Source organism: Magallana gigas, chromosome 1 (assembly GCF_963853765.1).
Source record: "Magallana gigas chromosome 1, xbMagGiga1.1, whole genome shotgun sequence".
Classification (NCBI taxonomy): Eukaryota; Metazoa; Mollusca; class Bivalvia; order Ostreida; family Ostreidae; genus Magallana; species Magallana gigas.
The window spans coordinates 5,860,865-5,876,442 of record NC_088853.1 but is presented as its reverse complement, the minus strand read 5'-3'; the positions used below and the strand labels follow the sequence as shown (position 1 = coordinate 5,876,442).

At 30.6% G+C, this 15,578-nt stretch overlaps 1 protein-coding gene across 1 annotated transcript in view; it reads left to right on the top strand.

Moving 5' to 3' along the window:
• The first annotated feature begins 5,472 nt into the window (after nt 1-5,472).
• The window catches only part of LOC117687527 (uncharacterized), a 70,566-nt gene continuing 60,460 nt past the window's right edge, over nt 5,473-15,578 (top strand). The window contains exons 1-2 of the mRNA XM_066084846.1: nt 5,473-5,724; nt 15,282-15,485. Coding sequence (XP_065940918.1) covers nt 5,679-5,724; nt 15,282-15,485 — 250 coding nt within the window. The 5' untranslated portion in view covers nt 5,473-5,678. The remainder of the gene's footprint in view (nt 5,725-15,281; nt 15,486-15,578) is intronic.

Here is a 15,578-nt window from a genome sequence, read left to right as displayed (position 1 = left end):
TCATCGGTAAATTCGACTTTCCTAGTATTTTAAAAGGAAGTGATATTAAGATTATCAAATAATCGCAAAACCACGGGTTTACGTATCTAAAGGTGCTACTAAATATATAAATGATTAATATAATAGTTAATATTTCTTTCCTTCCTGTTAAGTTTGTAAGTGGGGAGACAAATCATTTAGGAGAAAAACAAGAATCGTGGGAAAATTCGACTTTCCTCGTATAAAAATGTAAAAACAAAAAAGCGTGTTTAATCAAATGATTATAACTAGCGATGGCTTTAACTGGCACCGTTTAATCATTTTATCAGATAAAGTGTTCATGCCTTGCCGGTTCAGCGACTTTATTGAGCATATAAAGTATTTTGATACCCTGTGGAGTGTTTAAAATATACTTGTGCAGAAATAAAAAAGAAATGATTCCTTTTTTGCGTTAAGGAATTTAGAGGGGGGGGGGGGGGTAGTAGCACAATAAACGATTGATAAAAACTATTCAGATCTACTATTAATGCTGTAAAATTTCATTTGCTTTAAAAAGAGAGAGAGAGACAGAGAGGAGAGAGAGAGAGAGAGAGAGAGAGAGAGAGAGAGAGAAATCAGACAAATCCAAACAACCTAAGCAAATATGGCAGCCATTATTTTGTACCAAGGCTTTTATATTACCCTTTGTAAGATAAATGCCAGACAGTGTCAAAATATTGGTTTAAGTAATTGTAATAGCAATTAGTAGTTAAAATCCAATATGAATGAACTTTGTGTAAATATATGTAAGACAAGTTGTACAAAAATAATTAATAAAACATACACAATAATACATAAAATGATGTGTAAAATAACTGGAGTAGTACCCCTAGTTTTTGTTTAAAGGTTAACATATCATCTGTTATCAGTCATTGTTAATTTGGTACAGAAACCAAAACAGGAATTTAATGTTTAGTGGGTTTTTTTAAATTTTTTAAAAGAATTATAACAAGGGTAACCTTACCATTGACTGCTCTTTTGCTGGGTTAAAAACCAGTTTTCAGTATCTACACCTGCTACTTAATGGGGTTTCGTTTGAATTCATATAGGAATTAATCTTATAAAAATACGTTTTTTTTTTAAAGATAACATCATAAAAACGATAAACATTTGTCAGAATGGTTGCTAAAGAAATTAAGGAGTTAGAAGTTACTTTATTAAATTGATATTAACCTAAAATTATATCACTCGAAACTATTCCCAAAAGAAATTTGCCTACACCCATTAAGGGTTTTTATGTAAAGTGTTTGGACGGCTGGAAATAAGACATAATTTACATTACTCTACGGTATCACCGTACAAAAACCAAACTTGTGTTTGCAAGATTTTATAAGAGTAATATATTATTTAATGAAATTGTCATCGTATTCAAATTAACACATTCCTTTGGCTTGATTGGTACACTTTATGAACGTAAAACAATTATATTGATAAGTGTCAAATTCCATTTGAACAATACTAAAAATCACTCAAACTTGCCATTGCACAATGAAAGTGATCCATGTCAACAATTTTTCGGAAAGTGGGGAGACACATCATTTTGGTGGAAAAAAACCCAAGATTCATCGGTAAATTTGACTTTCCTAGTATTTTAAAAGGAAGTGATATTAAATTATCAAATAATCGCAAAACCACGGGTTTAGGTATCTAAAGGTGCTACTAAATATCTCTTGAATTCATACAGGTACCCTTTAATAAAAACGTTTATTTTTTTTTAATTACATAATATAAAAGATATACCATGTAACATAATAATTGTTAAAAAACTTAGAGAATTAACAGTTTTACATTAGAAAACCGGTTGAAAAATAAATGTATATGTGTTTGAGACAAAGCTTAATCACTGTTAGTATTTGATGTTTTATTATTGAACTGCTCCACAAAAACGCTTTTAGCTATTCACCAAACTATTATATAATAGTTTTATTCATTTTTAATACTTAACAATATATACACATCTTTAAATATCACTATGAATTAAAAAATCGCTTTTTGATTGATAGCATGTGTTAAGTGCGCAAATTCCATATGCTTCAGTTCTTAAATTTTGTATTTGATAATTTCTTTATTATGTTTAATGCCTCTTTGATTTGTTTTCTTTATGTCCAAATGAGAATTATTTTTATATAAAAGAAAATAATTTTGGTTTATGTTGAAAATATAATCTTCGCCTATATACCGCATTCCCTACTTTACTTATCGGGCTTTTACTATAATATAAATATGGAAAATAGCTGAATTAAAAAAACCCACAATATATACGTAGTTATTCTCCACTTCGTGCACAATAAAAAAAGAAACTAGCTTATTTATGATTCTAACTGAATGTCAATGACTGTGATGTAATCCGATTAGACAGACGACTGGTATCTCTCAACCCTCAAACTTTTAATCTCCGACTCTGACTCAAGCTAACTAAATTATCTTACATTACACATATAGAATCATAGGATAAGATTTAATTGGAGTGAATAACGAAATACTTGATATGTATTTGTTATCTAATTAGAAAACATTTCTTTAACTCTGGACTGACCGACGCCAAGTTCAACGTCCGATTTTCTATCTGCGTTAATTTGCTAATTAGTATGCAATCACATCAACGTTCTTAGTGTCAAAGACACAGGTGAGCTGAACAACATTGCCTATTTATCTTTAATTTATAATAAGTATATTTCCCTGAAGCTACATTTCATTACCTTAATGTTATATTTCTTTGATACAGTTCAGACGTTGATAAACATTATTTTACATTCTATATCACTACAGTCAGTACAAATTGCTCAAGAATAAGAAAAAGTAAGTAAACTCAAATAACCAAAAAACTAATACTATAGAAAGGATTGGCAAGATGTACTTTATATATTTTACATAGTAATATAAACTTGGACTTTTTTGTTTTAATATTGAAATAACATATAAAATATGTGTGCATATGGAATAGGAAGTCGTATTTATCATCGTTGAATTTCAAATTATCAAGAACCGCTGGTTTCGTTTTCGTAACGGTTCATTATTTATGTCGTGTTTTTTGTTTCAGATTCACTGTATTTCTTTTCAAGTGTTGCACAACAGATAACTATTCTTGAAAAAGACTTCGTGAAAATTCGTTTTTGTAAAATTAATTGAAAAGAAAGTCCTCATTCGATATTTCTTTTTAAAACCATTTTTACATTCATAATTTTTTTTTCTTTTTTTTTTTTTTACAAAATCAAATTACTTGTAACATTATGCTTCTTGAAAGTATGCTTTTGACATTTAGTTTTACGAATGAACCTGATGGCTAGTTAATTTAATAAGCAAAAATGACAATATTATATTTGTTGACAACATTGTCGAGACAAACTATATTTAGTGAGGTCGTAGATAATCGATTATTAAATAATAATGACTTAAATCAACTGTCAAAGACATCCTCTGTATATTATTTTATGGTAATTTAGTATTTATATGATACTGTTTTTGGGCAGATATTTGACCATATCAAATGTAGTCTTTTAATGATTTCGTGATTTTTTACAAGTCAGTATGATATGTTACTATGGTTAAAAATCAGCGTTAGTTGGATTATTTTACTAAAAAAAATCATCAAACCCATCAATATATCTCAATACTACAATACTCTCATTTTAGAAACTGGAAATTATCTGTGTTAGGTCTTCCAAACAAGGATTTTAAAAATCCCCTTAAAAGCCTGTTTGATTCCGGGTCAGATGTATGTCAATGCATTCATCATAGGTTTTTAAAGTTTTGACTCGCGCATTTGAATTTGATCCTGTGGAATGTCCTCTCAAAATGTGTATCTAGTTTCAAGACAAAGATAGACACTATGCATATCATTTCAATCAACACGTTACAACAAGAATGATTAACTTGTGAAGATGTTCGAGTGAGAGATTGTTATCCAATGTTTATTCAGTGTTGAAAAGAGTAACTGTAAGAAATGACACAATACAGACAAATATCATTCTGTCTTAATACTTTTGGTATAATAGAACAAATCCCTTCCTCATAGGTAAAACATTATATTTATACGAAATCCACATGCTCTAGTAACTAAACGTGAGAGAAGATATCGTATGCGTTGTGTTGTATACCTTTAAAAAAACCGAAAACCATACGACTGTTATTTCTTTTTTAATTTCAGAGGTGAAATCGTTCAAGCCAATGTAAGAGTCAATATAGTAAAGGTGTAACAAAAATATTTTTCTAACAAAGTGCCCGTGCATCTCATTATTACATGTATGAGATGCTAGAAGTTAAAGACGACGGTTCAAAATAAGTGTGCAGCATACTCTAAAACTTTATGTAAGGTTAGAAAAGAAGGTGCGCTCGTGGTATTTTTAGGCACACCGAAGTATTGTGATGAAAGAAAAGAGAGACAGCGCAAATGTTAAAAAAAACATTTAACAAAAAAGTAATTGAAATCATACATTTTAAAAAAATGTATTCGTATGTTACCTAATAGCTAAAAGATACTAGAAGACGTGATATTGCATAATTTTATATAAAAAGAATGTTATGTAAAGATTATAATGCTTGCTTAACTTTTAGATATTTGATTTTGAAAACAAATCATGACAGAAATATGAAACAAAAATATGGATTATTTATAAATCTTTATAAATGTATAAATGTATATATGTGTTAAATGCAATATATGATATTTCGTACTTAATGTTCAATGTAATACAGTTATTAGAACACAAACTGATAGAATCAAACAAGCTAGGCATTCTTAAAGATCAGTAAATCACTTGGTTGATATGGTTTTATACGAATATTAAATAAAAAGTATTAATAAAGCACATTTTCTCCCTCGTGGTAAGCTAAAATATCAGATTGTAAAAAAAAAAAAAATAAACATTACTCAACGAATTCAATTTGTTTAAAAGAAATTTATGGGTCAAAATAGTACCGTCTTCACTGCCTATAAAATTGTTCTGTTTAAAGAGACAGAACTATAAAAAATTGATGAAGACTGTTTTAATATTTAACAGGCTCGTACAGCTCAAATGAAAACTCTAAATTCAGAACCTTTTTTTTTCAAAATGATTTTAAGTGGAATCAGTGTAATTGTAAATATTTACGAAATAACAAACGTGGGTGTTAAATAATGTTATTTTTTTCTCCTTCAAATTATCAAATTGTTATAGGTAGTTTTAAACTCTCTGAATTTTAAAACTTTAATGTAACATGTAACCATTGATTAAAAAAAAAACATAATTTTGTTTAATTCCATGTTGCGTTGCTAGGTTGAAAATACATTTTTCTCATGTTTATTCAAAAAAAAAAATTCTTTTAATACATGTATTTCTGGATAAAATAAAAAAATATAAAACACGTACCAAGGTACATCGTTTTTTCTTCCGTGTCGATCTTCATTGGTTAAACTAACATACAAAAAGGTAACGTGCCGCTTTGGTATTTAAAAAAAAACGAATAGATTGCTGTCTATTTTTGAGCCAGGAAGTTGCATTATAATAGCTTCAAAGACGCTTTTAATTTTTAAGAGGTGTTAACGAAAAAAAAATTCGGTACATATGGCCTCAGATTTCTGAAAATGGACATAGATTAACGCAATGTGGATTTTTTAAAACAAAATATATTTAATTTAGACAAAAAATTGTCACTTCTTCACGTTCTCTACTTGGCAAGTCATGGAGAAAATCATTGTACTGGTGTGTCTTGCAATGATTACATCAGGTGAGTTTTTTATCCTCTTATTAAAACTAAGACAAACAAATCTATTTTTTAAAGAGTAAATAAAACAGTACTAGCTACAGAAAAGCAAAGGCTCGTTTAAACTAGTGTTAGTTTAAACACTTTTGTAAAAAAACAAAATACTAAAATACCAATAGTTTTAGAAGGCATAATGTATAGTTCCTCTAATGACAAGCATTACGACACACTTAACAATGCTAAAGCATAATTGATTTCAAATTCGAGTTTTGTTGAAAACTTTAATCAAGTTTTATTAAAAATGACTAATTTAGCTATATATTATATTACTCAGGTAGTATATTGATATCCGACGACGTGCGTCATGTGCCCTCTGTAAACACTCGAGCAGTTCTGAAAACACTGTGGTTATCTTATAAAAATTATTGTGAAGCATATACAGGAAACATACATTTTGAAGTTTAAGACCTTCATTCCTCCATTTATAATTCCATTTATAATTAATAAAAACTAAAAATCTTGGTGCAATTTTTAGAAACTGATCTTTACATTTGAATGTTTAGTGCACCAATTACACACATGGTATGTCATATGTATTAGTTTATATGCATTTACTCTTTGAAATAATTCTTAAAAATCAAGCTAATTGCAGCCAACGTTATTGCATGGATTGCACAAGCAAGTATATGTCTACAAAAAATTTGAAATCGATTGCCCTAAGGTCATGGATTCTTGTAATAGTGTGGTGCTTAATTAGTACACATATACTTAAGTGAACAGATATTAACCGTTTGAGATTAAAAAATCCTTCTCTACAACTTAACATACAGAGACAAATAAATGCATTGTTCAGGTGAAATAAGTTCTCGTCTACACTGGTGTAGCCCTGAGGAAATATACTGGATTTGTGTGTGAGCGAATGAAATGGGTGCTAGAATTGTCATATAGTGATGTACAATTATACGTGATTTGTAATAATTTAGAAGTGGTTCTACTGTTCGTCATCGACATGCATGATTAGGATTAGCACAAAGGCAGAATTTTTTAATTCAAGGCGATTAATGTTGGTTATATTGTTATATACGTCAAATGAATTAGGATTTTAATCTATAATTTGCCTATGGTGAGGTAATTCATGTGTTTCCTGTCATACTTAACCATGTATGTCATGATTCTTAATCCTCTAGACATTGGATTAAAAAAAGTAGCCCGGGGTATTTACATTGGTCTAAATTCTGCTGTAGATATGAAACATTGCTCTTCAGTTACTTCTTTATTTGATTAAACAATGGTCAAAATAGTGCATTATACAAAATAGGTATAGATTAACCCTGAAAAAAATTAATGTGAGTTAGGAAAGATAACTCTTAAATACATGTAGTTTTAACAAAATATAAACATATTTCTCTTAGTTAAATCGACTTTAAATCGAATGTCTATATATGTTTTTAAACTTTCTGCTTATCAAAATAATTTACAGAATTTTGTGTAAATAGATCTAACTATACGTTATGATGTTTAACTCATCTCAATAGTTCTGAATCTATGATTAAATACTAGAAATAATAACCTGCATCTTGTTGCTTATAAGATTTGCGAATAAATCTCTGAGTATATATCGAAATGAAAATTATGTAAAAATATACATTTACAATACAAATGTTATTTGTAGCATAAAATAAATCATTTAAGTATGATTCTTAATGTGTTATATTCACAACATGTTATAAATAAGAAACAGTTGTTGTATGTACTTTTCATGTTTCATAAAATTTCTTCGATGTCCGAGATCACAAAGATATATATACCCGCCCGATAATAAACTAAACAGATCAAATTAAGAAACCTAAGCTTACTTATATGCGTATCTTTACTTATAAATTAAGGCATTTTGCAAAAACATCTACAAAAAGCCTGCACCAGAGTACTTGCTTACACTTTTGGTAATTCAACACATGCGGGATGATGTCTGTAAGGTAAACCTGAATTTAAACTGATAAGTTTCTATTATGAATTTAATCAAAAAACTACTTTCATTTTTGATAAACAAACCCGCAATAGCAAAAAAGAGAGACAGGTGGTGATCACGCTTTGACGGTTCCAAGTTAGACATAGCTTGCATCAAATTACATTGTATATACTTGAAATGAAATATTATTGAATGATAACGTTAAGAGTAAATATATTTTCTGTGAGCCTATTTAGGGACTACATAGGAATTAAGATTTGACGAATGTTGAATAATAAAATGAGTCAATTTATTTCTTTAGTGGGTGATTTTATTTTGATACACATTCGCTTGACAGCTTTCCAGAACGGGGTTACCAAGAAAGCGGATTAACTAAATAATGAAAAGTGTATGACGAGCTCAGCATGTATCGCGGGCAGATACCTTGGATCGGACTTCGATTAATACAAAAAGTTAATAAACAGAATAGATCAACGAATGCAATTTTAGTATTAAAGGTACATTCTGGCGTACTTGGAGTAAAATTTTTGATATGAGTTTAAGTAAAAATATACATCGTGCTTCTTATAACTAGATGTTTCACAAACTCTAGGCCCGTAAAACATGTTCTTTCTTTAGTTATTTTTCTCTAAACTTTACTACACGTCTGATGAATATTAATGTGATCCGCCATTAGTAACGTCACTGCGCATGAGTGCAGGGAAAACCGAGCATTAAAAAGACGATGGAAGAACAGTTTGTTTACAAATTATAAACACGTTTTTCATGTCTTAGATTAGATTATTCTTATATCAGATGAAACCTGAAGCATTATTATTTCGTTATGCATTAATGTAGAACGATATAAATTGTTGATTATGTGTAATAAAGATGAAACACGATTTTATCATCAAAGACACGGTAAAATGAGTGAATACCCCCCTCTCCCTGAGGAATTGATTATTTCAATTGTCATGGAAAAATTCCTCTACTTGTGGTTTATAACTTATAAAATAAAGACGTGGAACACATGGAGTACGTACGAACCTGACTAGCAAAACCCCTACAACTTCATGATAATATTAAGTTTAATTCGGCTTTAATTTCTATTCCATCATTCTACATGGTCTCCGATGACAATCTTCCCCTTGTTCCTATCCTTGTCAGTCTGTCTCTTTTTTTCGTGTTTTTTTTTTTGCCAATTTTTCAAACGTAACGGTATATCTATCTTTCTTGTCGTCGCCATTGTTGTTGTGATAGACTGTGAGTATGGTGTCACGTGACCGAATTTAGGCGGGTTTTATTCAAATGCTAGATTTACTATCAATTCTATAATAATTATATATTATTATTTATCTATTTCTATATCTTTTTAACCCGAATGATATAAACTGCGTAATTTATTGTGAAGATAAATAAATCAATCAAATATTTCTTAGCATGAAAAAATACGCCACATATACCTTAATGGAAAGAACTTTTCAGAACGGGGTGCCCTGAAACAGGATGACTAATTGACATCACGGCTAAAAGAGAAGGGCGAGATAACTCTTGGTCAGATACTTTGAATCTGACAACTTTTATTTAAAATATGCATGACAATGAATAATAATGCAAAACCTAGCGTGTTTTAATTTCGTACTTTTTTATACCACGTCAGATTTCTTTGTAACCTAAGACATTAATTTATGAACATTAATGAGCAGATAATTGTATTCTACGTCTATCAGTTTATTGCCTCCCCCTTTTCAGATTATTTTTAAAAACTGTTTTTTCCCTGGAACTCTTATTTCGGAGATTAATAAAGTTTTGTTGAAAATTGACCGGAGATTACTGGACCAAATTTAGAGAGAGATACACTAAATACTTATTCACTGATTTGAAATACAAACAATAATTTTTTTATTATTTTTTTTTCAGTCAGTTGCGACAAACAGCATTAAGGCCACGTACATGTATATATATTATCCATTTCAGTTTAAATTGTTCATCCCTTCATGCTCCTTTCAGCATCTAACAATGTAGTTTGTTTTTTATTCCAATTTTAAACAATAAGATAAGGAAAACATCGGACAAAGTATATAAAAATGATCAAAAATATGGTTCAACATGTTACGCATTATATGATTATAATGTGTAACGTGTTAACTCCCTCGCTTGCGCAGGGTATCATCTTGTGAATTCATATTTAATAATAAGTCAAAATGATTTTGCAATATTTGGTAAGATTGGTATAGTTAATACAAGTAAGAGTTTCAAAAACGGCTTGCCTGACTGAGCAAAATTATTCAATGAAAGCATACGTGTATCAAACAGGCTATATATAAGAAATGAATTTTAAATTTTCGCTGCTGATCATAATTTCATAAACGGAACGTTCAGATTTTGGAAGAAATTTAAGTTTTTTTCTTCGATCTACAGTACGGCATGTACATGTATATCACTTTAAATTAAATTATTTTAATTGTTTTAGAAATGTACAAGTTTCAAATAATTGCATGTAAGCTGGAAAGCGGACAATAAAACAGTCAATTATTAAATTGTATCAGTTATATTAAGATAAAAAAAATCAAAGGCATTCTTTGTTATTTCAAATCATAGGAAAAAGAAAAAGACGTTCAAGCCCGTAACATCCTGCTTTAAAACAAAAAAAAAGGGGGGGGGGGGGTAGGCAGCTTCACCCTAACATTTTGCCAAGCAATTAAAAACAAATATCCTTTTTGAATGAATGATCGGAATGTTATATTATTGATCAGCTCTGTTATTGCAATACGTAAACATTACGCTACATGCATTAAACGCACCGTTTTGATGATTTCCGAAATAGTAAAGCATTGATAGTATAAGCTTTACTATAAGTAGGCGAATTCTGCTTCCACATACGTGAAGAAAAACGTGATATGAATCATTATGTATGTAACTGTATAAATGTTTCATTTTTAAAGGAAACCGATTAAAGTAACGTTTTTAGTAATCATACGTGTAGTTAAAGACTTTAATGAGGATGTCATTACAAAGTGAATTAAATAGTGCAAGGCGCATTGCGTGCGCAAATGGAAAATTTGCTGGATGCCTCATATGGACACATCGGTGCAACTGTGATCGGCCAAAGCCAATCACAAAAACGGGCAATTTTCAATATCATGAAATTAAATCATAATTCGTGGGGCGGGGGTGGGGGTGGGGGGTGGATTAATTAAATTTTAACTGATGTCTTCCTTTCAAATAATTAAGAATTTCTTATTTTTTTGTTTCCATTATTACATGGTCTGATAAAAGTGGAGGGGGATACATGATACTTCCGTTTTTCATATATAACGTGAAGAAAAATGTCTGCTGCGAAAAAGGGGGGGGGGGGGCAGAGAAGTACCTTACCATTCACACAGCGGCTTTGGTTAAAATGAACTCATTTATTGGCATAGATCCATGGGGAGTGGGTCAAATAAATTATTTATGACAAATGCATACATCATACTTTGGATCGAATGTTTTCGACGAAATCTGGTAAATACTATATACGCACATTACTATAGCTGGTTTAACGCACATTTAGTAAGACACGAGAGTTACCCCTTTTCCAGGTGAATGAAATCACCCAATGGTTCGAAAATCGGGTTACACCCCGCTTCAGCGTTAAAAGTTCATATAGTAAATATTCCAGCTCTATAAATATATATTTTCTTTTAACCCAAACTGATGATTTTTTGTTTATGATAATCCAACGCCAATTTTGACTGACATTGTCCCGTTAAAGAAAATATGCAATACGATGACCCTCCCCCCTTCCGCGTTCTATTGTTCAAACGTTGCTAATCTAATTTTAAATCAGGATCACACACGTGCATGGTGGAAAAACCTTGAAAACACTTGCTCAGTGTTGCTTATTACATCCCGCATTTTTATCAATTCTGAATGAAAATGTTGACACATTAAACATGCAGCGATTTATCTTTTTTATGAAAAATCTTTATATTGGTTGCTTCCGTTGCCCGCACTGTTTCCGAGAAGGCAACTGTCATACATAGATATTTTCTAAAAAATAAAGTTTTGTAATCCTAAATTGGATGGCATGGTCAGTAAAGGATATGAACTTTTTGCAGTACATGACGAAAAATACAGATTATATGATAGGGTATAATAACTTTCACGATAACAAAACTGTAATTCTGTTCTTATTTTTTGATAGATCATTTTTAAATCATATAAAATAAAGTGTCATTTATCAAAAAGTGTTTATAATGTATTGAACCGGCGCGTAAAAAGAGCACAATAATAAGAGAAACATAGGTAATCACAGATTACAAAGCTCACCGAGACAAGGCGTCATCTTTTTTAGACCACCTTTATCATATTATATGAAAATCCAAAATAAAAATTAATGCGCCTTTAACTGATTCAGAGCTACCGAACTAAAGAAGAAGAAGACGGTACAGTTTCTTTCAATATTTGCCCAAAAATTCGATCGTTGTTTAAATCTGTAAAAAAACATATACCATCTTGAACCTGTGCGTATATAAGGCACTAAGATATACACCTTTATCTTGTTTCCAAAAACAGTTATGACTTCAACATTTTGCTTTATTTCTTAGATTTGGTCAAAATTATAAAAATGTCCAATTTTATCAGTGTTTTGAGAAGTACAATGTGTCTGTAGCCGTCGCACACTACACAATTGTATGTGATATCAAATGATAACATTATTATATGAATTTCATCGTCAGCGACAGCTGCGAACATATTTTGTATTCAAAAACTACTTAGGAACTGGTGTCATCTGCTCAGTTTTATGAAAAATCAGGGAAAATACAGTTTGTGACGTCATAATTAACCTTGTGGATGTTTAATTAGGTAACTATTTATAGATTCTTAATTTATGGGTATTTTTGTGTACATAAATGTTACATTTCAATTTCTTGTGATTTTCTTTATAAAAATCACTCTAAACCTGGGCCAAATATGACTAAAACTTTACTTAGCTCTTTAATTGAAATTTGTAATCCAAACAGGCTGAATTAAAAAACATAGGGGGAATGCATTGGATGATTTTGTATGTTTTTACTCAGCAGGAAGATTCGATAAGGTACCTCACTACGCTCAGACTTATACTTTTTAAGACACTACGTCACAAGGTGGCCATTTAAATTTTTGTTAACCTGTTTATATCGTTCTATTGGGTTGTATATCGTCGTAGCTCAGTGGCTAAAGTATAGAGCTTCTGAACCACAGGTCATGAGTTCTAATCCGCCTGGAAATTTTGTTCATGTTAAATGAATTAGTTTTTAAAAAATGGAATTTTTCATCCAAAATTGCACATTTTTTGCCTATTTGACTTTAATACTTTTTATCCATTATGATATCTCTCATAATCAAGTAATTTTCTGCTGATTTGAGAACATAGTTCAATGTGTAGTGAACCACCTTAAATTTAGTTATACCGAAAGTTGGATCGGGAACGCGGTCATGTACGAACATATTTGATATGTCGACATAGAATGGCATAGTTATACTTTTTACATTTTTGTAGTTGTATTTTGTTCACATACAAAGAGTCATAACTTTACATTTACATGACATTCTAAAATCTAAAGTAGATCGGGCAGTTTTTCTATTGAGGCGGGTATTATTTGTTCGACGAATTACGCGGGTATGATAAAGCAACTCTCAGCGATCGACTGAGTAAAAATTCCTTCGATCGATATGCCGTCACAATAAGCAGTATGATGTCATATTTTAATCAGAAACATGTCAATTTTGATTTTCATCTCTGGTCTGAATGATAAAAACTACAGGCGTAAAATGTCACTAGAAACTCTTCTAACTGAATTACCTCATACGTGTGGTGTATACTATCCGTGTGATAAACCTTTGCTATATCAAACGGGTGATGCTTTTTCAAATACTTCCGGTGTAATGAAGAATAATGACTCCCGTATAGTAACTCATCTCGCGACTTCAAACCGGATAACGACCTGTTATAATACTTCCGCTGATAAATATTTCATTGATGTAAATTCAATTGATTCATTTCTTAGTTTACCAAGAGCAAATTCATTAAATTATAGAAAGAAAAATAAAATTGTGTTATTAGAATTTAAAACGCTGTGCACTATTTTTGTCAGCATATTTCGGCTGCTCCAGTGGCAATTCCGTTAATTTCGCATAACTCTTTGAATAAGACAGAGCTTTTAAAAAACAAATCATATTTATATTTGCGGGAAGGAAATACATGTTTAAAAAACGTAAATATAAGCATTGATTCATTATTTTTTGAAAGATTAGGTCTTATAACTGCAACGATGAGTGCAAACAAACTTTCATAACGCGCTAGCGCGCGTTATAAAATTTGAATGCACAAATCGTTGCAGTTATGAGACCACATCTTTCAAAAAATAATGATTCAATGCTTAATTACATGTATACATGTATACAATATAATATCATATGTTTCAATGTTATGATGTATTATTGCAATATGATATTGTTTCATATAATACTATATTGTATTATGTTTTATGATATTCTATTATTTGATCAAATACGATTATAATGCATATCACAATACAATGTCATATCATACGTTACTATTTCATATCTCACAATTTTTTACGGTATTTTATGGTTTTATATGATATATATTGTAAGTATGATAGGATCGATGCAATTTCAATTTTATATTATTGTATTGATTAACATATAGACATATGATTATCATACGATTTTTTAACAGATGATATACGATATTGTGTCAAACAGAATCCATGAATTATTCAAGATCATAAAGGATGGTTTTCATATAATATGATAAAGGTGGTATCATAAAGGTGATGCCTTATAAAGGTGATGCCTCGTCTCGGTGAGCTTTGTAATATGTGATTACCTATGTTTTATAATTGCAGAGCTCTCCATCGTTTAAAGGGTTCGGAGGCATATTTTGGAATTTTTTTTTTTTAAAAATTAAATTATCCAGGGGGATAGGGTCCGGACTCCCTCTCCCGTTTTACTGCGTAAAATTATTAATATTGAATTTTCCGGGGGGCGGACCCCCTCTCCCCCTCTGGATCCATGCATGGGCAAGGAGTGTCGCATAATGAAATTAGAATGTAACTGTGTTCTTTTCACACAGAGACTAAGATTAAGAGCTTGTTTATTGCCGTTTTTGGAGATATTGTAGGCATTCTATATATATGCAATAGTCAAAAATGGACAAAACTCCAAGATTTGTTACTTTTATCCTTCATATTCCATAGTTGTTTACAACAAGATCTTTCTGGGTATTTACCAAATATTTAAGCCCCGGTACACCCTATGAAACAAAGATATTGTTATGAAGCATCAATAAAAGAGCTTATATCTTGAATATCATAAACCTGTAAGCACCTTTAATTTACTAGATCTCGACCTTAATTCTAAATGATTATCCTGTCGGTGTTATGTTCTTGAATATGCAGTGACTTTCCACATATCCAGAAAGCAAAAAGTATGCGGAATGTAAATGTAAATGTTGAGGATTATCATATTCAAAAAATCCTATTCTATCATCACATTAAGATAACCGTTAAGGATCTTTTGCTTTAAGTTAAAATTTGAATAAAAAAAAATAAAAATAACCAACAAATACAATTATTTTTTTCAGTAAATGCTCAGAATGAATGTTCTGAAACTGGACACAAAGCACTTGGAGATCTAGCAAAGAGAAGTCCAACCTATTTTCAGGACGCTGTTTCCCTCTGCGACAGGTATCTTCTTAAAAGTTGGTACGTTGCGTTACATCACAAAATGCCAACGACTGCACCTGGTCTCCGGAGGTGTGGTACAACGTACCCTTATTGGCTGAACGGTGAATAATTTTAATACAAAAATGTTTGCATATTTTGAATCAAATATAAATGGACCGCCTAAAACATAATATACCTATGCTATAAATGTTTGT